This window comes from Acomys russatus, chromosome 3 (assembly GCF_903995435.1).
Source record: "Acomys russatus chromosome 3, mAcoRus1.1, whole genome shotgun sequence".
NCBI lineage: Eukaryota > Metazoa > Chordata > Mammalia > Rodentia > Muridae > Acomys > Acomys russatus.
Window position 1 is genome coordinate 69270765 of NC_067139.1, and position 18598 is coordinate 69289362.

An 18598-nucleotide genomic window follows, 5' to 3' on the forward strand; every position below is an offset into this window, starting at 1 on the left:
CCTGTCATTGGCAGGAAACTGGCTTTAATTCTTGCATGGTTTTGCATGGAAAATGGAACAAATGATTTTCTGGCCTATATTCTAAAAAGGAGTGAGTTTGGCAAAAACAAAACTCATGACACATTCTCACCAGACATGACAGTACCCTTACAAGACCTTGCGTTTATCCAAGGCAAGGACGGGGTGCTTGCCCTCCTACCACTCTCCTCAGAAACATGTACACAGTAAACACACTTGTAACGATGGATAAAAAAGTTTTCAAATAAAAATACAAAATCACATGTCTATAATGAAGCTAAGAGTCTTAGCCACAAGCAACGAGGAATGATTGCAGGAGCTAGGAGAGAAAAACATCTATTCTAAACAGCAAAAGGCTGTGAGGGAAATGGTTGCCTGAGAACTCTGGCCCACCGGGGCCCTTTCGGCACAATTTGGGGATGAAGAGGGACCAGAAGGAAAAGCCATGGCTTTATGGGAGAGAGACGGTGCGCTTAGGGATTTTGGATAGACTAGGAAAAACTGAGGGATGCTCTCTGGGCCCTTTCCGGCCAACGCCAGGGGGCAGAGGTAAGCCATAGCCACTGCTCAGTCGTTGCCACCGCAGATCTTCAGCAGAATCTTCCGATAGTCCCCAGAAGTGTCTCCCTGGTGACAGAAACAAGAGCGAGGGTTAAGGAAAGCAAGGCCACTTCCTTCCCAAGTGTCCTTGTGGAGAAGTGGTCCTGCCTGAGGGAGAGTTCTCACCTAGACGGCGCAGTGCAGACCTCCCTTGAACAAGTGCTGCCCAGTGGTCCCCAGACTATGTGAAACGAAAGCCAAACGCCAGGCTAGTAATTATGGCTCTTTGCCTAGAGCATTTACACTGGTGTCCTACTGTAAAGCAATGCTGTTTGCTAACTGGGGAGCATCATATCTGTGACCACCCGGGAAGGACACTATTACTTTTACAGCCTCCAACCTCTCACAGATCCATCTCTGTCTAGCGCCACTGTGCTCTCTCTCTCCAGGAGAGCTGGTCAGGCTTAGCTCATTTCAGACCATGTTCTGCCACCCTGAGCTTTCTGAAGCTCTCGGAAGCCAAGGTCTGTGGCTTCTTTTGCCATCACAGCCTACTAGTCATCCAGGCCACACTCTGACAGAAACGACAAATTCTCTGCTACCCACAGCCTCATTTTCACAGGAATGGAGATTATTTTTTCTTCAAAGATGAACCCAACAATAACAAATGCTGTTGAGTCTAAAGTTGGACCCTGCAGGGCTGTGTCCCCTTCTGCTAGCCCAGCTCTGGTGCACCGTGTTTCCTCCAGCGTTTGTGTAGACTGCCACCACACCTGTGGAGGAACTACTGTTATCCTTAGAGATGCGGGGCCAGTGCTGGAGATGTTTGAGGACCCTGCTAAAGGATCACAAGGTTACCAGGTAGAAAGGCCAGGATCAGATGTTCCAGGCTGTGACACCAAGGCTGAGCTACCTATGCAATCTCCACTGTAAAGTGAATGGGGGAAAACACTAGAATTCAGGAAACAAGAACTGAGCTCCACAGACCCTAGGGACTTGAACTTTCTTTGGCGGAGCACCTCTCCAGAGTGATGAGGACTCGGAAGGCCAGGAACAAGATAAGGGAGGACCTGAGATTTCTCTAAGCCACTGGCAGGCACTCCTGTTCAGTCATTATGTACCGTGATCCTAGCAAGTGGGAACAGAGTCACAGAGCTGTGCTTGGGATCTTGCCATCAGTTTGGAAAAAAACTGGATGAAGAAGCCTTGGCTAAACACAGGGCTGCTCCAGAGGAGAGGGGAAGGAGACAAGAAAGGCCTGGAGGTACTGCGATGGGAGAGATGGCCTTGTTGGCCCCTGGTCCCATACCGTGATGTCGTGGTACAGCGATTTGCCATACATTCGCTTATATTCTCTCCGGATATCCAGGAGGTCAAGCTCGCTGCGAGACACCATGATGCGAATCAGGGTCCGGTCTTTTGTCCCTGCTCCCTGAAGAGACAACATGACAGCGCATGTGATGGGGCTTCCCACCTTCCCCCCTTCCCCGAGGCCCCAGCCCTCCCTCCCTTCTACACTCAGCCCCCAGGCGGCTTTGACGTGTCCTAGATTAGGGTCCCCTGCACACCAGAGCTACGTACCCTCATAGCCTTGTTGAGCCTTTCAGCAAAGAAGGCGGGGGTGTTCTTGAGGCATTTCACTACAAGAGAAGCACAGCATGAGGGCTGCTGGACACAGGAGGCACCCACTACCTAAGTGTCCTCCCAGGAAACCTGGACATCGAGTTTGCCACCACCCGTCTACTTCTCTTCCTGATGACTGTGGCCCCGTAAATGTGGCTCCACACTACACAGGACCCCAACCCAACCTTCTCGGTTGGCATCACTGAGCAGAAACTACTTGGGGGCTGTGCAGAACATGGGGGGGGGGGCGCGCTTAATATTGAGAAAGGACACCATCTCCATGGGTGCCTAGGCATGAGGAGAAAGTCAAAGAGAAGAAACGGAGGCCACGTGGATGTGGTGCTAGTCTCAGGCCATGAAGGGAAATGAAGATCTATTTCCTGTCCCAGCGAGAAAGATCCAAGAAAAACATACTAAAAGAAATGGGCAAACTGATGTCCCTCAGCTAGTGTAAAGAGAGGTGGCAAGGGATGCAGGGCAGGAACCCAGCTCCGCATTAGGAGATTCCTAGAGCGGCCAAGACTTGCTGTAGAGGGCACACTGCCGTAAGTGGCACCCTCCCCCCCCACCCATGCTGGAGGCCCAGCCAGCGCTCTCTAGAATGGGCCTCTTTTGCTGTTGCAAGTAAAAATCTTTCCGTGTGTTTCCCTCATAGACAGCTGACAACTGCCTGCAGGGGTGTATTTTTAGAGGAAACTTGGCAGGATGTGAGTCACCTTCCTCCAGGAGAGCAGCTGGCTAGGCTCCCACCCATGCCCACGTCACAGCTCCCTTCTGCACAGCTGCACTGCTGACACAGAACACAAGAGCCCTCTGTCCCAGAGGCTGGGGACAAATGGATCTCCCACCAGCCAGATGGCCCAGATTAGCAAACTCGAGTCTGTAGTTCTCACTATAGCACCTTAGACCACAAGACACCCACCCTCACCCTCACCCCCGGCTTGCACCCCACAGTGCCCAGTGGGTGGGCGGGCAGGCAAGCCAAGCCCCAGACACCTACCCACAGCCAGCATGCCCTGCTCCAGGTCCCCGGACATCTCCCGGCAGATGCTCTTCTCAATGTCTCGGCCCGTCATCCTCTGATACTCGTTGAAAACTAGCAAGAAAGCAGAAGGGGCATGTCACAGTCTGAGTCATGTCCACTCAAATTTCCATGTCGTAGTCCTGACCCTCCGCACCTCGTGGTATTAAAATAATGCCACGGTGGTGGTCCCTGAGCCAGGCTAACTGGTGGCATCTACAACAGGAGATCAGGACACACCTGTGCGGATTGACAAATCTTGGCTTGCAATGGGCTGGCTTAGGGAGTTTTTTGTCTTTTACTTTTCCCATATAACCACAGCGCCCCCCAAGTCTCACGAAGTCCTCAGCACTTCATAGCCAACAAGGCTCCACTGTATGTCCGTGTGTTTTGAGTCTCATTTAAGTCATGCTGGGCTGAACTATGATTTTCACTATGTTAAGTACAATGAATGCTCTGTGTGCGCGTGTGCGCGTGTGCGTGTGCACGATGGAGCCATATCATGCAATCCTTTGGCTTCAAGGAATGCCCCTGTTTCAATCTCTCATGTAGCTAGCTTTAATCATATTATTTCTAACTTACAACATTTTCAAATGGGTTTGTTAGATACCATCTCATAAACTGAGGAACATCTATGTAGGAAGAAACCACACGAGGACACAGGAACAAGGAGGTTCATCCACAGAAAGAGAGGCCATAGGCCGGGCATGGTGGCGCACGCCTTTAATCCCAGCACTTGGGAGGTAGAAGCGGGTGGATCACTGTGAGTTCAAGGCCAGCCTGGTCTACAAAGTGACTCCAGGACAGCAAAGGCTATACAGAGACCTGTCTCGAAAAATAAAACAAACAAACAAAAAAACCCAACAACAAAAACAAAAAAAGAGAGGCCTCAGAAGAAACCAGTCCTGGCAAGCTTATTAATGTCCAAAACTCTAAGAAAACACACCCCTATTGCTTATGCTCAGCCCACAGCACTGTCAAGACAGCTCTGAGAGGAGACACGGCTGTGAAGAGCCCCACCTCTGTTTCACTGTGCCCTGCCTGGACAGCCTGCCTGCTCCTGCACGGCCCATAGGAAAACCTCAGGAAGCCACACAGTCCACAGTAAGTCTAGTGTGCTGCAGTCAGTGATCCCTTTCAAGGCAGTTTATCTGCACATCTATCTTTTTGGGGGGGGGAGTGGGTTGAGACAGGGGTTTCGTGCACCAGGCTCACCTTGCTCTATCCCACTGTGAACCCTGTGCGGCTCAGGCACATGCCGTACTCTTCTGTCGTGCTGAAAACCTTTCATTATAAACTCGGGAGCTGCTGAGTGCCACAGAACAAGCTGTTGGCCCCTATGAGAAGGAGCAATGCCAGGGCCCAGTGCTCAAATCAGCATCAATTTCCCCGTCTCTACCCTAGGCTCGGGTTTTTATCAGCCATTTCCAAATCAGTGTCTGCTACATCTCAGAGCTGTGATTTCCGCTTATCTGATATTGGCTGAAACTTTCTGCATTTTCTCCCAGGTCATAATGCTTTGAAACCTGACAGTGGCCCACATGTTCTATACTCATTAGAAGAAATGAAGATAACAACATGCCAGAGGAGGTCAACTTGCTATGAACGAGCCCATGGCCAGCTCAGCCCATAAGGGGACTGTGTACCACACCCCTCCTCCCCGGCTCCGGGGCTAGTCCAGGAGAGAAGGCGGAAAGGCTATTAAGAGCCAGAGGTGGAGGGCTGGAGAGATGGCTCAGTGGTTAAGAGTGCCGCCTGCTCTTTCCAGAGGTCCTGAGTTCAATTCCCAGCAATCACAGGGTGGCTCACAACCATCTACAATGTAATCTGATGCCCTCTTCTGCAGATAAAGCACTCATATGCAATAAATAAAATAAATAAATCTTAAAAAAAAGAAAAGAGCCAGAGGTGGTTCAAAAAACAAACAAACAAACAAACAAAAAAGAGCAGGAGGTGGTGGATCGAGTGTTTTCCAGGCACGGCAGGGCCAGTGCACAGGTGAACTCACAGTGGGCTGTGCCTACATTACACAAGACCTGTACAAGATCAAGCCAAAACGGCCAACACAGGCAGACAGGGCAGGGAGGGCTCCCAGAGCTCACCCCAGCTATTAGCAGGGGCTGGATGCTAGAGGGTCGGTGGTTTTCTATCAGAATGTGGTCCCCTGAGAAGCTGCTTGTGTGTCAGTACCTGGCACTACACTAATGTACACATGGGTAACGCTAAGTGGACTCAGCTTTATGAAAATGCATTATATGCACATATGAGATTCTTAAAACAATAAAAAAGACAATGAGTACATGCCGATGAGTCATGTTCATCCACACTCCATCACGGCAGTCAAGAGGTTAAAAAGCATGCCCTGCGGACAGGGCTCAAGCCCAAACTCAGCCAGGTTCATAGCTGTGTTGGCCAACTTACCCAATGGCCTCATGCCAATCCTGAGACTGAGGGGATGCTGCCCCTGCTGTGTGCCTGGGTACCGCTAGGAGCCTCACCTCACTCCTACCCTGTGGCTCCTTTCCCAGCTGTCCTGTCCTCTGCTGTGATTCCCTCACCTGCCTGCCTTTTCTCCAGGCCTTCCCATCTAACTGACTGCTCCGTGCATTCCTACGATGGTGCAGGGACCCATCTTCAAACTGCTGCTGCTATCTCTCGGGTCCCCTCCCAAGATTTCTCACAGTCCCAAGGCCTCAGACACTTGCCCATGACCTCTCCTTGCCACCTCAGCTCATCAGCACACTATCTTTCTGAAGTCCTCTGCTCCTAATGTCTAGTCCATCCATAGCTCCTTATCTCAGTCGAGGGCCACTCCCCCAGCTGATAGAATCCCTCCGTCCTCCTTGCCCCCCTCACTTCTGACACACTACGTCCAGCTTACCAGCAAACAGGCTGGACTCTGGTTTTTTTCTACCCCAACTCCCCATCCAGGCTACCACCAACGGCCCCTAGGCCTTGCATCATACCCAAGACCCAGGTCACCTAGGAAATCTGGGAGGCATGCTGCTCTGCAAGCTGAGGGAAGGAGCTATCCTCCACTGAGAGCCTTCCTGCGGCTTCTGGCCTCTCGGGATGATCACCTAACTACCAGCACTGTCAGCAGAGCTGTCCACTACCTCCTGCTACTGTCACTCTGTCTGCTCCAGATACACATATCCCCTTGGCTATGCCTGGGCCGTGCTGGAAGCCCAGGGGGGCTTTTGCACCCGTGTCTCCTCTTCAGAGCTTTCAATCATACAGTCTTACACCAGAGAGGACTGCCCCAGCCCCTCCCCCAACTCTAATCCATCACCTTCTATCCATTTCTATCCCCCTCTTTTTTTTTTCTCTCTCTACACATTTCCCACCAGCTCCAGGTTGTACTGAGTATTTGTCTCCAAACATGAAGGTGAACCCATGAAAACAGACTGCCCATCTCCACCATCTGATGGACGGACACCCACTTTTATGTATCCAGTAAGCGAAGCAAATGTTATCCAGCGCGGCTGGAAACAATGCGTTTTCTTTCTCTTTTTGTTCTTATTTGATGTTATTTGCGGGAAAGGCACACGCCATGTTTGTGAGGGTCAGAGGACAACTGTGGTTTTGCCTGCTGAACCACTCGAACATCCCTCATTTCAGCGCTCGGCGAATCCACTTCCTTACCTTCTCTTTTGGCCTAGAGGCAAAGTTTGTAGGAAACTACTGTAAACTTTCCATAGTGTCTTTAAAGACACCACCAGGTGTGGAAGTGAAGGTTTATGCAGAAGACATGAGGCAAATATTCTGCCTGCCTGCCCTCATCTAACTGAGCTAGGGCTGTCTTACCTGCCACCAGGTGGGCCCGGCTCCGGGAGCACAGAATGGCGTTGAACTTGGACTCATCTGTCCCTAGCCGGTTCTCCCCAGCTGCGTACAGCTCCTGGATGGGGAGGAAGACGAACATGTATGGCAAGCGTCAGCATCATCTAGGTCCAGGCTCAGATCACCTAGGCAGCACCCAGCTCTGTACAGCCCAGAGGGGAAGGGCAGGGCCCTGGCAATGGGAGTGTAAGTTTGTTGAACTCGGTAGACTGTGCTCACTGCAGACCCAAGCCCCTCGTCTGTCCATGCAGAGCCCAGCATCTCAGAGGAGAGAAGAGGAGCCTGGACTCGGGTCTTACGTCTGAAGAGGCTTTGCAGGGGGGTGCTAGGCAGGGCTCTGACTTGAGGTCATGACCCTGAAGCTCACGGGGCCACCTGGATAACTTAACCGAAGGAAAAAGGTGAGTGGGAAAGCTAAGAGGGATCCTAGCCAAGTCCTCAGGGACGGCACTTTCCAACAGCAGAACAGAAGGACACAGGTCCTCAGCTGACAGGCCCAGGCCTCAGGAGAAGCCAACTGCCAGATTCCTGTGTGAAATCTCCTAATCATGGAAAGCAGCTTCCCTCTGTATAAGAAACACGTGTGTCATGATGGCTCTTGCACAGGAAGCCAGTTACGGGGATGAAGAGATGACTCTGACTCGGCAGTGAGTCCAATGCCATCTTCTGACCCCAGAGGCGTCAGGCATCCGCATGGTTCACAGACATGCGTGCAGGCAAAACTTATATAGCTAGGTGTTTGGATGCCTCACTTTCCCTGTTTTGTCTGCAACTCATAAAGTGACAAAGGCAGGGTTTTAAGGATATAGGGCTCGTATCCAGACTCAGAAGCTGGATATGTCAAGCCCCCGAGCACCTCTGGCATTCGCAGCTCTCGGAACCCACCACTGACCTTTGCTCTTTCCATTCCCAAGCACTTAACCACAAAGCAGGAAGCGTGACCCAGCTCTGGTTCAGCAAGCCCATGGTGGCACCTCTCCAGCCACCATACTCACCTGGACATCTCTCTGGACAAGGGACATGTCCACGTTTGTGCTCTCATCACGGTTTCCCTGAAAGAAAGGAGGCTGTTCGGCTAAGCCGGTCTTTGGAAGACCACACCCCTCCCCCTCCCCACTCATTTGCCAGTGCTTTGGTCCCCCCACCCTAGCCTCTCCCTCCAATGCCCTCTCTAATATCCTGAGGAGGTACCTGAGAGAGAGAGATGAGGAGCCGCTGGAAGTGTCCTGATGTGTCACTTCGAATGGCTTCCTCCAGAGTATTTTTGAACTCTAAAAGAGAGACACCAGGGTCTACACTATAGGCATGCTACCTCTAAAGGGCATAGCAGGGGGCAATGCATGATAAGGGTCCAGGCATCTCAGGCCGGAGGTGACAGAAGCCCATCTAACCTTCCAGGCTCATACAAACTTGTGACTCCAGGGTGGCCCAAACCCCACTCAAGATTTTCTCAGCTCCTTCCAACTACAGGCACCTGCCCTGTGTGTAAACAGCAGGCTGGGCGGGGCCTTGGGTCAAAGCCCAGGGAGCTGGGAGTGACAGGAAACAGGGGATAAGGAGGCTAGGGACAGGAAAGAGGGGACAAGGAGGCCAAGGACTAAGAGGCCCTGGAAGAGGGTGTGGCCGGTACACAGGGAGCTTCAGACCTGTTTTGTAGGCTCGGCTTAGTTCTCGGATGTGCTCGTTACTTCGGGAAGCGAGGATCTCAATTAGGCAGGCCTCATCAGTACCAGCCCCCTAGGAATGCAGAGAAAGAACAGAACAGGTCTCATGCTGGTGACCGGGCCCTCACTGACACCCAGGAAGGATAGCAGGTGCCACTCAGCAACAGAGGCCCCTGCCACAGATACCGCCCCCATTCATGCCCGGGAAGCCGGCTCCTCTCCCAGCCCCAATGAGATAAGGACAGGGGTAATGAGTGAGCATCACATGAAGCATCATCCTCACGGACAGGAAACTGAATGAGAGGGGAGTGTGTGCAGTGCCTGTCCGACGCCACACCCTGCTGGGTCAGGCTGAGGTGCAGATCAAAATCTTCTCTGTCCAAGTGAGACAACAGGTGGGGGATGGGGGAAACCCAAAAGCAAGATAATGGGTGTGAAAAGGCTAGAGTCCTGAGTGATCTGTCTGGAGTTATCTAGGGAAAGAAGTCAGAAGGGATGAAAGGAATGGCTGTGCCCAGGACAGCAAGAAGGTAGAAAACGGGGTCAGAGGCCTGGCTTTTATGTCAGTCTGAATCTTGGCTCTGCAGCTTACTGTGTGACCTCAGGCAAGGCGCTTAACTTTTTGTGCCAAGTTTCTTGTCTATAATGCAAATGTATGTATACCTACCTCTTAAGGAGTCCTTAAGAGGACAAAATGGGCTAACTTGTGCAGAACATTTAGCTGACATGGTGTTTTTTAGGGTGACCGCTGCCCGCATGCTATCAGCAACTTACTGGAACTTACAAAGGCTGTACATGTTAGCATCTTACCCAACTCCCTGCTCATCCTAAAAGAACACCCACTGTCTCCACTCATGGATTCAGGTACATAGTAGCTATTCAGTACAGACAGCCCCTTGCCTGTGATATTCTAGCATTCTACCAACTTGTTATAAAGCTGCTGGAGGTGGGGCTGGAGAGATGGCTCAGAGGTTAAGGGCACTGACTGTTCATCCAAAGGTCCTGAGTTCAGTTCCCAGCAACCACATGGTGGCTCACAACCATCTATAACAAGATCTGATGCCCTCTTCTGGCCTGCAGGTATACATGCAGCCAGAGCACTGTATACATAATAAACAAACAAACAAATAATCTTTAAAAAAAAAAAAAAAAAAAAAGCTGCTCAGGTGAGTACTGACTACTCCTGGGCCCAGGCCATTGCCATCCTGTCCTCTGTTGGCACCCTCTAGACTACAACAGGCAGTTGGTTTCAGCCAGTCTCCTCTCCCTTCTGGACCACACACAAAGCCATCAGCCTCTAATGGAGGCAGAATCTGTGCCAGGCATGCCCCTGAGTGAGTAGCTCTTTCTGGGAACCTCTACACACAGAGCACACTCAGCCACATGGCTGAAGAGCGGACAGGACCTGGTCAAAATCAACAAGACCTAGGAAAACAGAGAGGCCAAGCTAAGCCACAAGGTCAGCCCCATGTTGAATTTGGATTCCCTCAGAGCTGGATGTCTGGGGACAGACATCTCTAGACACAGCACAGAACAGACACAGCAGATAGGACAGTGAGGTGGGGGCTCAGGAACGGGTAAGACTTCTCCATCTTTCCGAGTCTTAGTTCCAGCTCTACCTCTCCCCACGCGCAACAGGGTCTCTTCCTCTGCTCCGTGGGCTCCTCACACATGTTGCTGATATTTGCTAAGAACAGTCCTACTGCATGAGAAAGACCTACAACGGACTGGGGCCCCTTATCATTGTCACCAGTGTCCTTCACAACCCCAGCAGCCCCATTTCCTGAGATGGAGACACAGACACTCCCTGTGAGGAATGATATGTTGTTACTTGTGGAAAAAATACCAGCCGGGCTGGCTGTAGCCAGGAATGGCCAGAAGTCAGGCTAGGCAGCAACTGGTAAGTGGGTAACATATCACCCGGTCCCCTTCGCCTGGGCTGTGGCTATGCATACATGTGAAGGCAGGCTCACACAGGCACAAGGACACACCTTGATGGCCTCCTTTATCTCATAGACATCAAACAGGACCGGGGTCTTCATCAGGGCCAGGATAGTCTTCTCAAAGTTTCCCGACAGTTCTGATTTTAGGTCTTTGATCAAATCCTGAGTGGGCAAGCAAACAAAAGCTCGGTTTGAAATAACACAGATGAAGAGCACTGCAGACAAGGGAGCACTGCAGACAAGGGAGCAGACATGGGGAGAAGCCTGAGTGAGAGCACTATTGTTCAGTACCTAAGACTCCAGACCAGAAGCTCAAAACACAATCCCCTTAAGCCTTTTCCACCAAAACCGCTTACGTCAACTAAGCCTGGATGCCCTGAAAGCAGACGAGGGAAAGTGAGGTCAGGGAGGGGAGAACCGGCGTTATCTCCAGGCTCTTCTTGGCAGAGCCAAGGCTAGAACCTGAAGCAACCCTAACTAAGCTCACTGTCCATCCTGGAGATCCTGTCTCATGAGGCCCCAGTTTCCGGAAAAGTGGTGTGGGCCTGTGGCTACGCTGTTGTAGGGCCTAGAGCTTGGCTTGGGAGAACCAGGCCTCACTGGTCTCCCTGCATCCCCACTCCGCACCTCACCTTGCCATAGGCGGTCTTGAAGGACAGGAGAATCTGCTGCCGCTGCTTGTTGGAACGGCTCCCTAGGCAGTCGATGATGGCCTGCTCATCCGTTCCTGGGAAAAAGGATGGAGTAAGCATGATACAGGCTATGACGATGCTCTGTTGGCCACTGACTCTCCCAGCATCTCCCATTCATTCTCCTGGGCATCGAAAGCAGCTCCTCTTCCATCTCCCTGAGGCCAGGCTGGCCTCTCCTCCTACACAGCCCAAGGAACTAGGGACACAGGTGAGATTGGAGTCAGTCTGGTCTCTTACCAAAGCCCTTCATGGCTTTCCGCAGGACCTCAGCATCTCGCAACGGGTCAAATCCAGAAGCATCCATGATGGTTCCTCGGTTTCCAAACTACTCAGACAAATAGCCACAGGTAAGATGATGCACCCCACTATCAACACGTGAGCCTTGGGGCTACTTAGGTCTAGTGCTTTTGACTTCAGGCTCCTCTAAGTACCTTGGCTCTTAGAGAAGGAGTTATTTGGGGGTAGGAGGAGGCAGAAGAGTTCTTACATCTTGGGGTGGCGTGGATGGAGCAGGTCCTTGAAGGGGCTATTGGGGCCTATGCCTCGTCCATTGTTTGCTTCCTGTCTGCTATATGGTAGACAGCTCTGGTTCACCAAGGGCTCCCCGTCACCTGTCACGATGTTCTGACCCCACTACAAGACCCCAGTGACAAGGCCAAACAGCCACGATGAAAACCCTGAGCCCAGTCAACCTTCCTCCTTTTAAGGTGTGCTCCTCTCCAGTATTTACAGACACCCTGACTGTAGCCTAGTAAGTGACCTAGTAAGTGCTAGCATCTGCTGGTTATCAGGGCAGTAAGGAGTTTCGGCTCTGAGAAGAGATAGCGGAGGAAGAATGTGCGGAGGTGGGAATAGGAGCAAGGAAAGGCAATGGCCCCTCTGTCTAAAAATAGTCAGCCAGCACATACCACCAGCCCTGTGCTTGGCTGGTTTGGCCATGTAACCATGACAATGAATTCTAGGCATTGCAAACATGAACTGATCTCCAGAATGAACCGAGACAAACCCTGGACAAACTGCCAGATCTTCTCTACCCAGAGAGGATTCTGAGAATTTTTCCCATTTGTCAAGGAGGGGCATATAAGGGGCCCCCATTGGGCACAAGGCCAGGAGACTGGAGGCCTTGGGAGAAAACTCTCGTGATGTGCTTCAAGACCTAAGGAATATGCCCTAGGGTGGGGAGAGGGGTGCAAGAGAAATCAGAACTATTTTGCTACTACAATATGTTGCAGCTGGAGACATGAGCATTCCCCTGTTCCTTCAAGCCCCCAAGGCCTTATGGGATGGGCCAGAGATCAGCCTCTAAACTTAGCTTGGAATGGCACTCACCTGAGATGGAGGCACAGCAGGGGTGACAGGACTGGATCCTGAGTATCCTGGGTAACTTGGCACTGGCTGCTGCCCAGGGGGTGGCATTGGTGACTGCCCAGGATAGGTCATTGGAGACTGTCCTGGATAGGCCCCTGGGGGCTGCTGCCCAGGGGGTGGCATGGGCTGGCCTGCCCCTGGGTATGCTGGATATGAGGGCATCCCAGGAGGCGGGTTTCCCCCTGGTGGAGGATACATGCCATAAGGAGGGACAGGCTGCTGGGCAGGAGGGGGCTGTCCAAAGCCACCAGGGGGTACTGGAGGATAGCCACCCCCGGGAGCCCCAGGATACAGGTTTGGCATGTTGGCTCCTCCAAATGTCCCAGACATGTTGGCTGCCTGCCAAGTACACAAAACAGAGCTTGAGACTCATAGGCCCAGAAAGATCAGCACCCTGCCCATCCACCCTCCTCTTAAGGAGTTCTGCAATGGCTGTAGGTAAGGAGCCTCCTACCAGAATCCCCCACTTTCAGTACTATGTACACCTAGCAAACAGATGCAAGCACCACTATGCTAGGCTCAAACCCCAGGCCCCATGGGAAAAACACAACACTGCCATGGGTGATGGGTACACTCACTCAGTAAGTAGGGCAGCTGACAAAGGCTCTGTATGCAAACCAGCTCCTGCATCCCTTCTGCAGGAAGCATGGAAGAAGACGCTGCTTCTTCCAACCAAGACCCATTTGGTACAGCTAACCACTCAAAGTCTCAGAAGGTACAGAGGCTGCTTCTGCAGGCATGGGGTGACTCTGTCATATCAGTTGAGGTAGACGAAGCTTGGGAGAGTTTGCACCTGCTTAGAAGTAAAGCCTGAATCCTCACCTCAGCCTCTTATGCCCACTGAGAAATGGGTCCCACTATCTTTATCACTTACCCTATCTACCCCTTACTCCCCCAAGTTCATCAGACCTATGGGCACCTTAAAGACTGGCTGTCCCTAGAAATTCGAATAACACATTTATCTACCATGTCAGATCTTTGTTCAAGGTCCCCCCCCCCTTTTTAAGGTCCTTCTTCCTCTTCTTCTTCTTTTTCTTCTTCCTCCTTTTCTTGTTTTTGTTTGTTTTTAATTTAAAAAAATTTTTTTTTTGAGACAGGGTTTCTCTGTGTAGCCCTGGCTGTCCTAGACTCACTTTGTAGACCAGGCTGGCCTCAAACTCACAGAGATCCACCTGTCTCCGCCTCCCAAGTGCTGGGATTAAAGGTGTGAGCCACCATGCCCGGCCTTCTTTCTGCTTCTTATTTTTGGGGAGCTAAGCCTTTTGGAGGCTTCTCAAAAGATCCTGGATCCACTGCACACAGTGTTGATCTACTAGGGACTCCTAGCACACTAGTGAAGTCTCAAAATGGATCTGAGGCTAGGTGGTGACTGTTGACCTTGTCCCCCCACACACACCCACACGTTTCCTTATAGCTACACAAACCTGATTGAATGCTATTGGTACTTGAGGCTAGCATGGGATGGTCTGATTGGCCCTTCAATAGTATAAGGGCTTATACACTGCACAATAACGTTAGCTCTGCACCTTGAGTCTGATTCCTGGAATTCTGCCTGGGCTCTGTCAGCACTCACCCTCCTTCTGCCCCACGCCCCCTTCCTGACCCCCACACTATTACTTTTTTTTCCTAGTTCTTATTTTGAGACAATGTCTCACACTAAGTTGCTCAAAAGAACCATGACCTTGGGAATCTCCTGCTTCAGCTTCCTGTTGGGAGTTTGGCCTGGTGCTTTGTATTTGTTGCTTCCCCGCCCAAGCCCCCGACCCCCACCCCGAGCCCCACCCCTACCCCGACCCCCACCCCCAGTGATTCTTCTCACTGCAGACTGTCAGGCCTTGCGTCCCCATTTGACTAATAATGAAAGCCTGGGCAGCTGCCAGAGGAAGATAGGCGTGGCAAAAGGCTTTGCAGAACAGGGGGGAATCTTGAGAGAGGAAAGCGGGACCACCGACATGGGTAAGATGGAGAAAGCACATGGCCCAACTGGGGTGGGTGGACATGGACAACATTAGCAGGTATTTACGGGCTATGGGCGGGAGGTAGCTCAGTGGGAATTATTAGAAGCAGACAGCATAGGCTGAGAGATATGGAAGGTGGTTTAGGGGATTAGTATCAGCCCTGCCCCAGGTGAATCAAGGCTATTCTAAATACAACAGGTGTCTGTGTCTTTTATTGATTGATAGAGGGTTAGAAAATACCACCCTGAGTTGGAGAGGTGGCTCAGAGGTTAAGAGCACAATCTGCTCTTCCAAAGGTCCTGAGTTCAATTCCCACAAACCACATGGTTGGGCTCATAATCACCTATAATATGATGTGCAGGTGTGCATGCAGGCAGAACATTGTATAAATAATAAATAAATAACTCTTAAAAGAAAGAAAAAGAAAATACCACCGTAATAAATATAGCCCAATAGTAATATTTATTAGGCCATACTTTTAAACTAACAGCAACAGCTTTCCAAGAAACTAAGATCACAGGCCTATGCCACCAGGGCCTAGCATCTATTTTCCTATCTTTCTCTCCTCTTCCTCTCGCATCCACCCTCTGCCCTCCCCTTGATTCTTTTGTTTTGACAGGGTCTCTCTGTGCTGCAAAGGCTGGACTGGAATTTTCAGTCCTTGTGAATTCACTTACTAATTTTAAGCGTATGCCACAATGCCCAGAACCGCCTGCCACTTTTCAACAATGCCATCTGGTAACTTAAGCTACTTTCTGTCTCCTCTCCACAGATGCTAAGTGTGCCTGGACTGAGATTTGTATGTGTGCAGGTGCACAAGGTCACATGCTGTCTATCTTGTTTGAAACATCATCTGTCTCTGGCCCTGGGATCACCACACAGGCTAGACAGGCTGGTCGGCGAGCCCAATGGATCTGCCTGTCTTCACCTCCCTAGCACTGGGATTACAAGGACAACACCTGGCTTCTTTCACAGTGGGTCCTGGGAATTGAACTCTGGGCCTAATGCTGGTACAATAAGCACTTTACCCCCTGGGCTACCTATCTCCCCAACCCAGAGATTTTGTTTGCTATATTTATATATTCCCAGCGCCTAGGACTGGGCGTGGCATCAATGTGGGTGTCTACTAGTTGCAGTATTCCCTCTAAACACATGTTTGTTTTCAGATTACAAGACACACTCTTAAAAACAACAAATAAAAACGAGTACACCTTTACCTGCTTGCTACATGGCCAAGAACTTACCAGAACAACACTGTATGTGTTCCCCACGCCATACCTCTCCACACACACCCTCACTTCCCTCCAGGCTTTGTGCTCAGCTCATGAGAAATTCTCAATAAACTTCCCTGCAGGCACCTGCCTTACCCAACTTCCCAGGACCACAAGGACCTAAGAGGCATCAGCTCCAAGACTCTTTTTCCCTCAAATAGTTGGGAAAACGAGGCCCAGAGAGGGGTGGGTGGTAGACAACTCTCTAGGTTGCTGCTCAGTCCTCTGCGCTCACAGAAACAGCCACAAAGTCTCGCTGGAGCTCTGGGGTCACAGCCTTGATCCCTATAGCCCTGTAGCCCCTAGCCCAGGGGCGCCTTGGGAAGGCCTGACTCACCATGCCGGAGAGGTAGTCCTGGTTGAACTGCCCTGCATAGTTGGCCACGTTATCCAGCCCAATAGGGGGCATGCTGGGAGGGGGGTAGCCAGGACCTCCCCAGGGACTGCCACCTGAAAGCAATAGCAAGCCATCAGCTCTGTATCCCTGGCCCAGTGACAGGTCAGAAAGGACAGCTGCAGAGGGAGCTGCTGTGGTAGCCAAGCAGAGTCCCAAGCCACTGTTATAAAGACCCAGAAACAATGGAACAAGAGTGTCGGATACGGACACGGGATACGTGGAGGAAGGAGGCTTTCCCTTATTCTGGGGAAGAAGGCAGGTTCAACCTCCATGGGGGATCCCGGCATGCTTTGTCCCCTCAAACCTAGCACCATGGGGTGAGAGAACAAATAAACCCTTGGGCTCTGTGCTGAGCATGTGACAGCAGTGAGCTCCGCGGAAACTAAGGATTCTCAGATAGAGGCATACAGGGCCATGTCAGAAGAAACAGACACCATAAAGGACAGTAGCAAGCAGCTCGCTGGGAGACCAGCACAGGCTGGCTGTGCCTCCTGGGGCAAGGCTCTCAACCACTCTCACTCAAGTCTGCAGATGAAGACACCAGTGACCTCAGGCTGCTGAGGTAAGGGCTGAGCAGTGGACACCTGAGGGGCTGAGCCAACAAAGCGGCCAGATGCATTCTCACCCAGGGCGGCCTGAGTCTGCTCTGCAGCTCCTGGGCTTTGCAATACCTGGGCATGGTGTCACAGATGACAGAGTTTCTGCTGGAGATGGGGGCTGAGGTCACTGCTGCCAAGTCAGAGAAAAGGTCCAGCTCAGCTGACTGTGCCCTGTGACAGCGGCTGAAACAATCTCTTGCTTCAGTTTGCTTATTTCTGCTGGATTTCCTCATGGTAACTAGCCTTACACGGGCCTTGTCTCCTTCTTACCCAGAAGCCCTTATGTTTCCCTCACTGCTACTGTGGAAACCAAGTGTTTTCAGGAAACATTTTGGGGCAGGGCAGGCAGGCGTGTCCTCAGAAGGAAGATAAGCCATGCCAATGCCCCAGTTAGGTGGTCTCACCCTATCAACAAGGGATCCTGAAAAATACAGGAAGGACAGCAACCCTTGCAATTGGCCTCAGTGGGAGAGATCCTGGTGCTGCAATATCCAAAATCATACTTCTTCAAACAGGGTGGCTGTGCTAGCAGCAACACTCCGGAAGACACTCCCACAAGCTGTCACTGCCTGCCTCATCCTCTGGGGACAGCCAGTGGACGGAAAGAACCTTGGAGCTATTTTGCAAAGGAAAAAGAGGCTCAGAGCCTACCAGACCTTTGGCCACCTGTGGGCTAATAAGGCCCTCCTAAAGCCAACCAAATCCAGGCCTCTCCAGCCCCTGTCCCAATAGATGAACCCTCTAAGGTGTAGGAGATCCAGACTCCACCTTCGTACACAAAGGGTCCACCCGGTGCTCTTACCTGGTGCAGTTGGAGGGTAGCCACCAGCAGGTGGGGGGTAGCCTGGGTAGCTCATGGTCCGGCTGGAAAAGAAGGAAAAGTGCATTCAGGTTGTGGCGAGGGTGCTTCCCACCAGGCCTGCTGGGATCTGCTTCTTGAGAACAGAACACACACCACCAGGCCCCTACGGGACAGATTAGCTCCCCAGGCCCAGTGCACACCAGTCCACACCTCCCTGCTGGGCCTCCGGGTAGGTCAGGTCCACCCCAAAGCTACAGGAAGGTGCAACATCACAAGGCAGGAGAGGCCTGGTTTCTGTCTTCACCCATGAGGGTGTAAAGTGTTTGGCGCTGGCCTGCTCCCTGGCATCATTCTAGATAGTGCATTGGCCAAGACTCAGTGGCTACTTGTCTCATCCTCCTTGTCTTTATCACTATCCGTCCCATGACAGGGGAGGACCCTGTTTCCCTGTCTTCCCTTCTATAACCCTCAAGCTCACCCTACTCCCCGAATCCCCCATGGATCACACCCAAGCTGCAAGTATAGACTGGCTGCCGCACAGTCTTTAAAGATTTATTTATTTATTATTATGTATACAGTGCTCTGCCTGCATGTACATCTGCAGGCAGAGGGGGACATCAGACCACATTATAGATGGTTGGGAGCCACTATGTGGTTGCTGGGAATTGAACTCATGACCTCTGGAAGAGCAGACTCTCTCCAGCCCCGCCGCACAGTCTTTAGATGGCTGATCCATGTCTCTCCTGGGCATTCCACTCTCTAACACAAAATATAACATGGTCACTGTGGGAGTCATCATTCTTAGGAACAAGAGATGCCCTGAGAAGGGCCCATCGGCTACGGAGCCCTGAATCAGGGC

At 51.5% G+C, this 18598-nt stretch overlaps 1 protein-coding gene across 1 annotated transcript; it reads right to left on the reverse strand.

Annotated features, from left to right (window-relative positions):
- Positions 1-585: 585 nt before the first annotated feature.
- Anxa11 (annexin A11) lies at positions 586-17833 on the reverse strand. Its single transcript, XM_051143340.1, has 14 exons — positions 17740-17833; positions 16279-16391; positions 12674-13051; positions 11582-11669; positions 11285-11379; positions 10701-10814; positions 8692-8782; positions 8237-8316; positions 8041-8097; positions 7010-7103; positions 3182-3277; positions 2140-2198; positions 1808-1990; positions 586-645 (listed from the first exon to the last, which is right to left on the reverse strand). The coding sequence occupies exons 1-14, from the start codon at positions 17822-17824 to the stop codon at positions 586-588; spliced, it is 1593 nt and encodes a 530-aa protein (XP_050999297.1). The 5' UTR covers positions 17825-17833.
- Between the last annotated feature and the right edge of the window lie 765 nt (positions 17834-18598).

What these genes read in the sequence shown, in the direction of transcription:
- Anxa11 (XM_051143340.1), bottom strand. Translation starts at nt 17,824, where the DNA reads ATGCACTTTTCCTTCTTTTCCAGCCGGACCATGAGCTACCCAGGCTAC. An exon ending in CTGCTGTGCCTCCATCTCAG is followed by an intron (nt 11,670 to 12,673) that starts GTGAGTGCCATT and finishes TTGTCTGAGTAG; the next exon opens with TTTGGAAACCGAGGAACCAT. An exon ending in TTGTCCAGAGAGATGTCCAG is followed by an intron (nt 7,104 to 8,040) that starts GTGAGTATGGTG and finishes CTCCCCATCCAG; the next exon opens with GAGCTGTACGCAGCTGGGGA.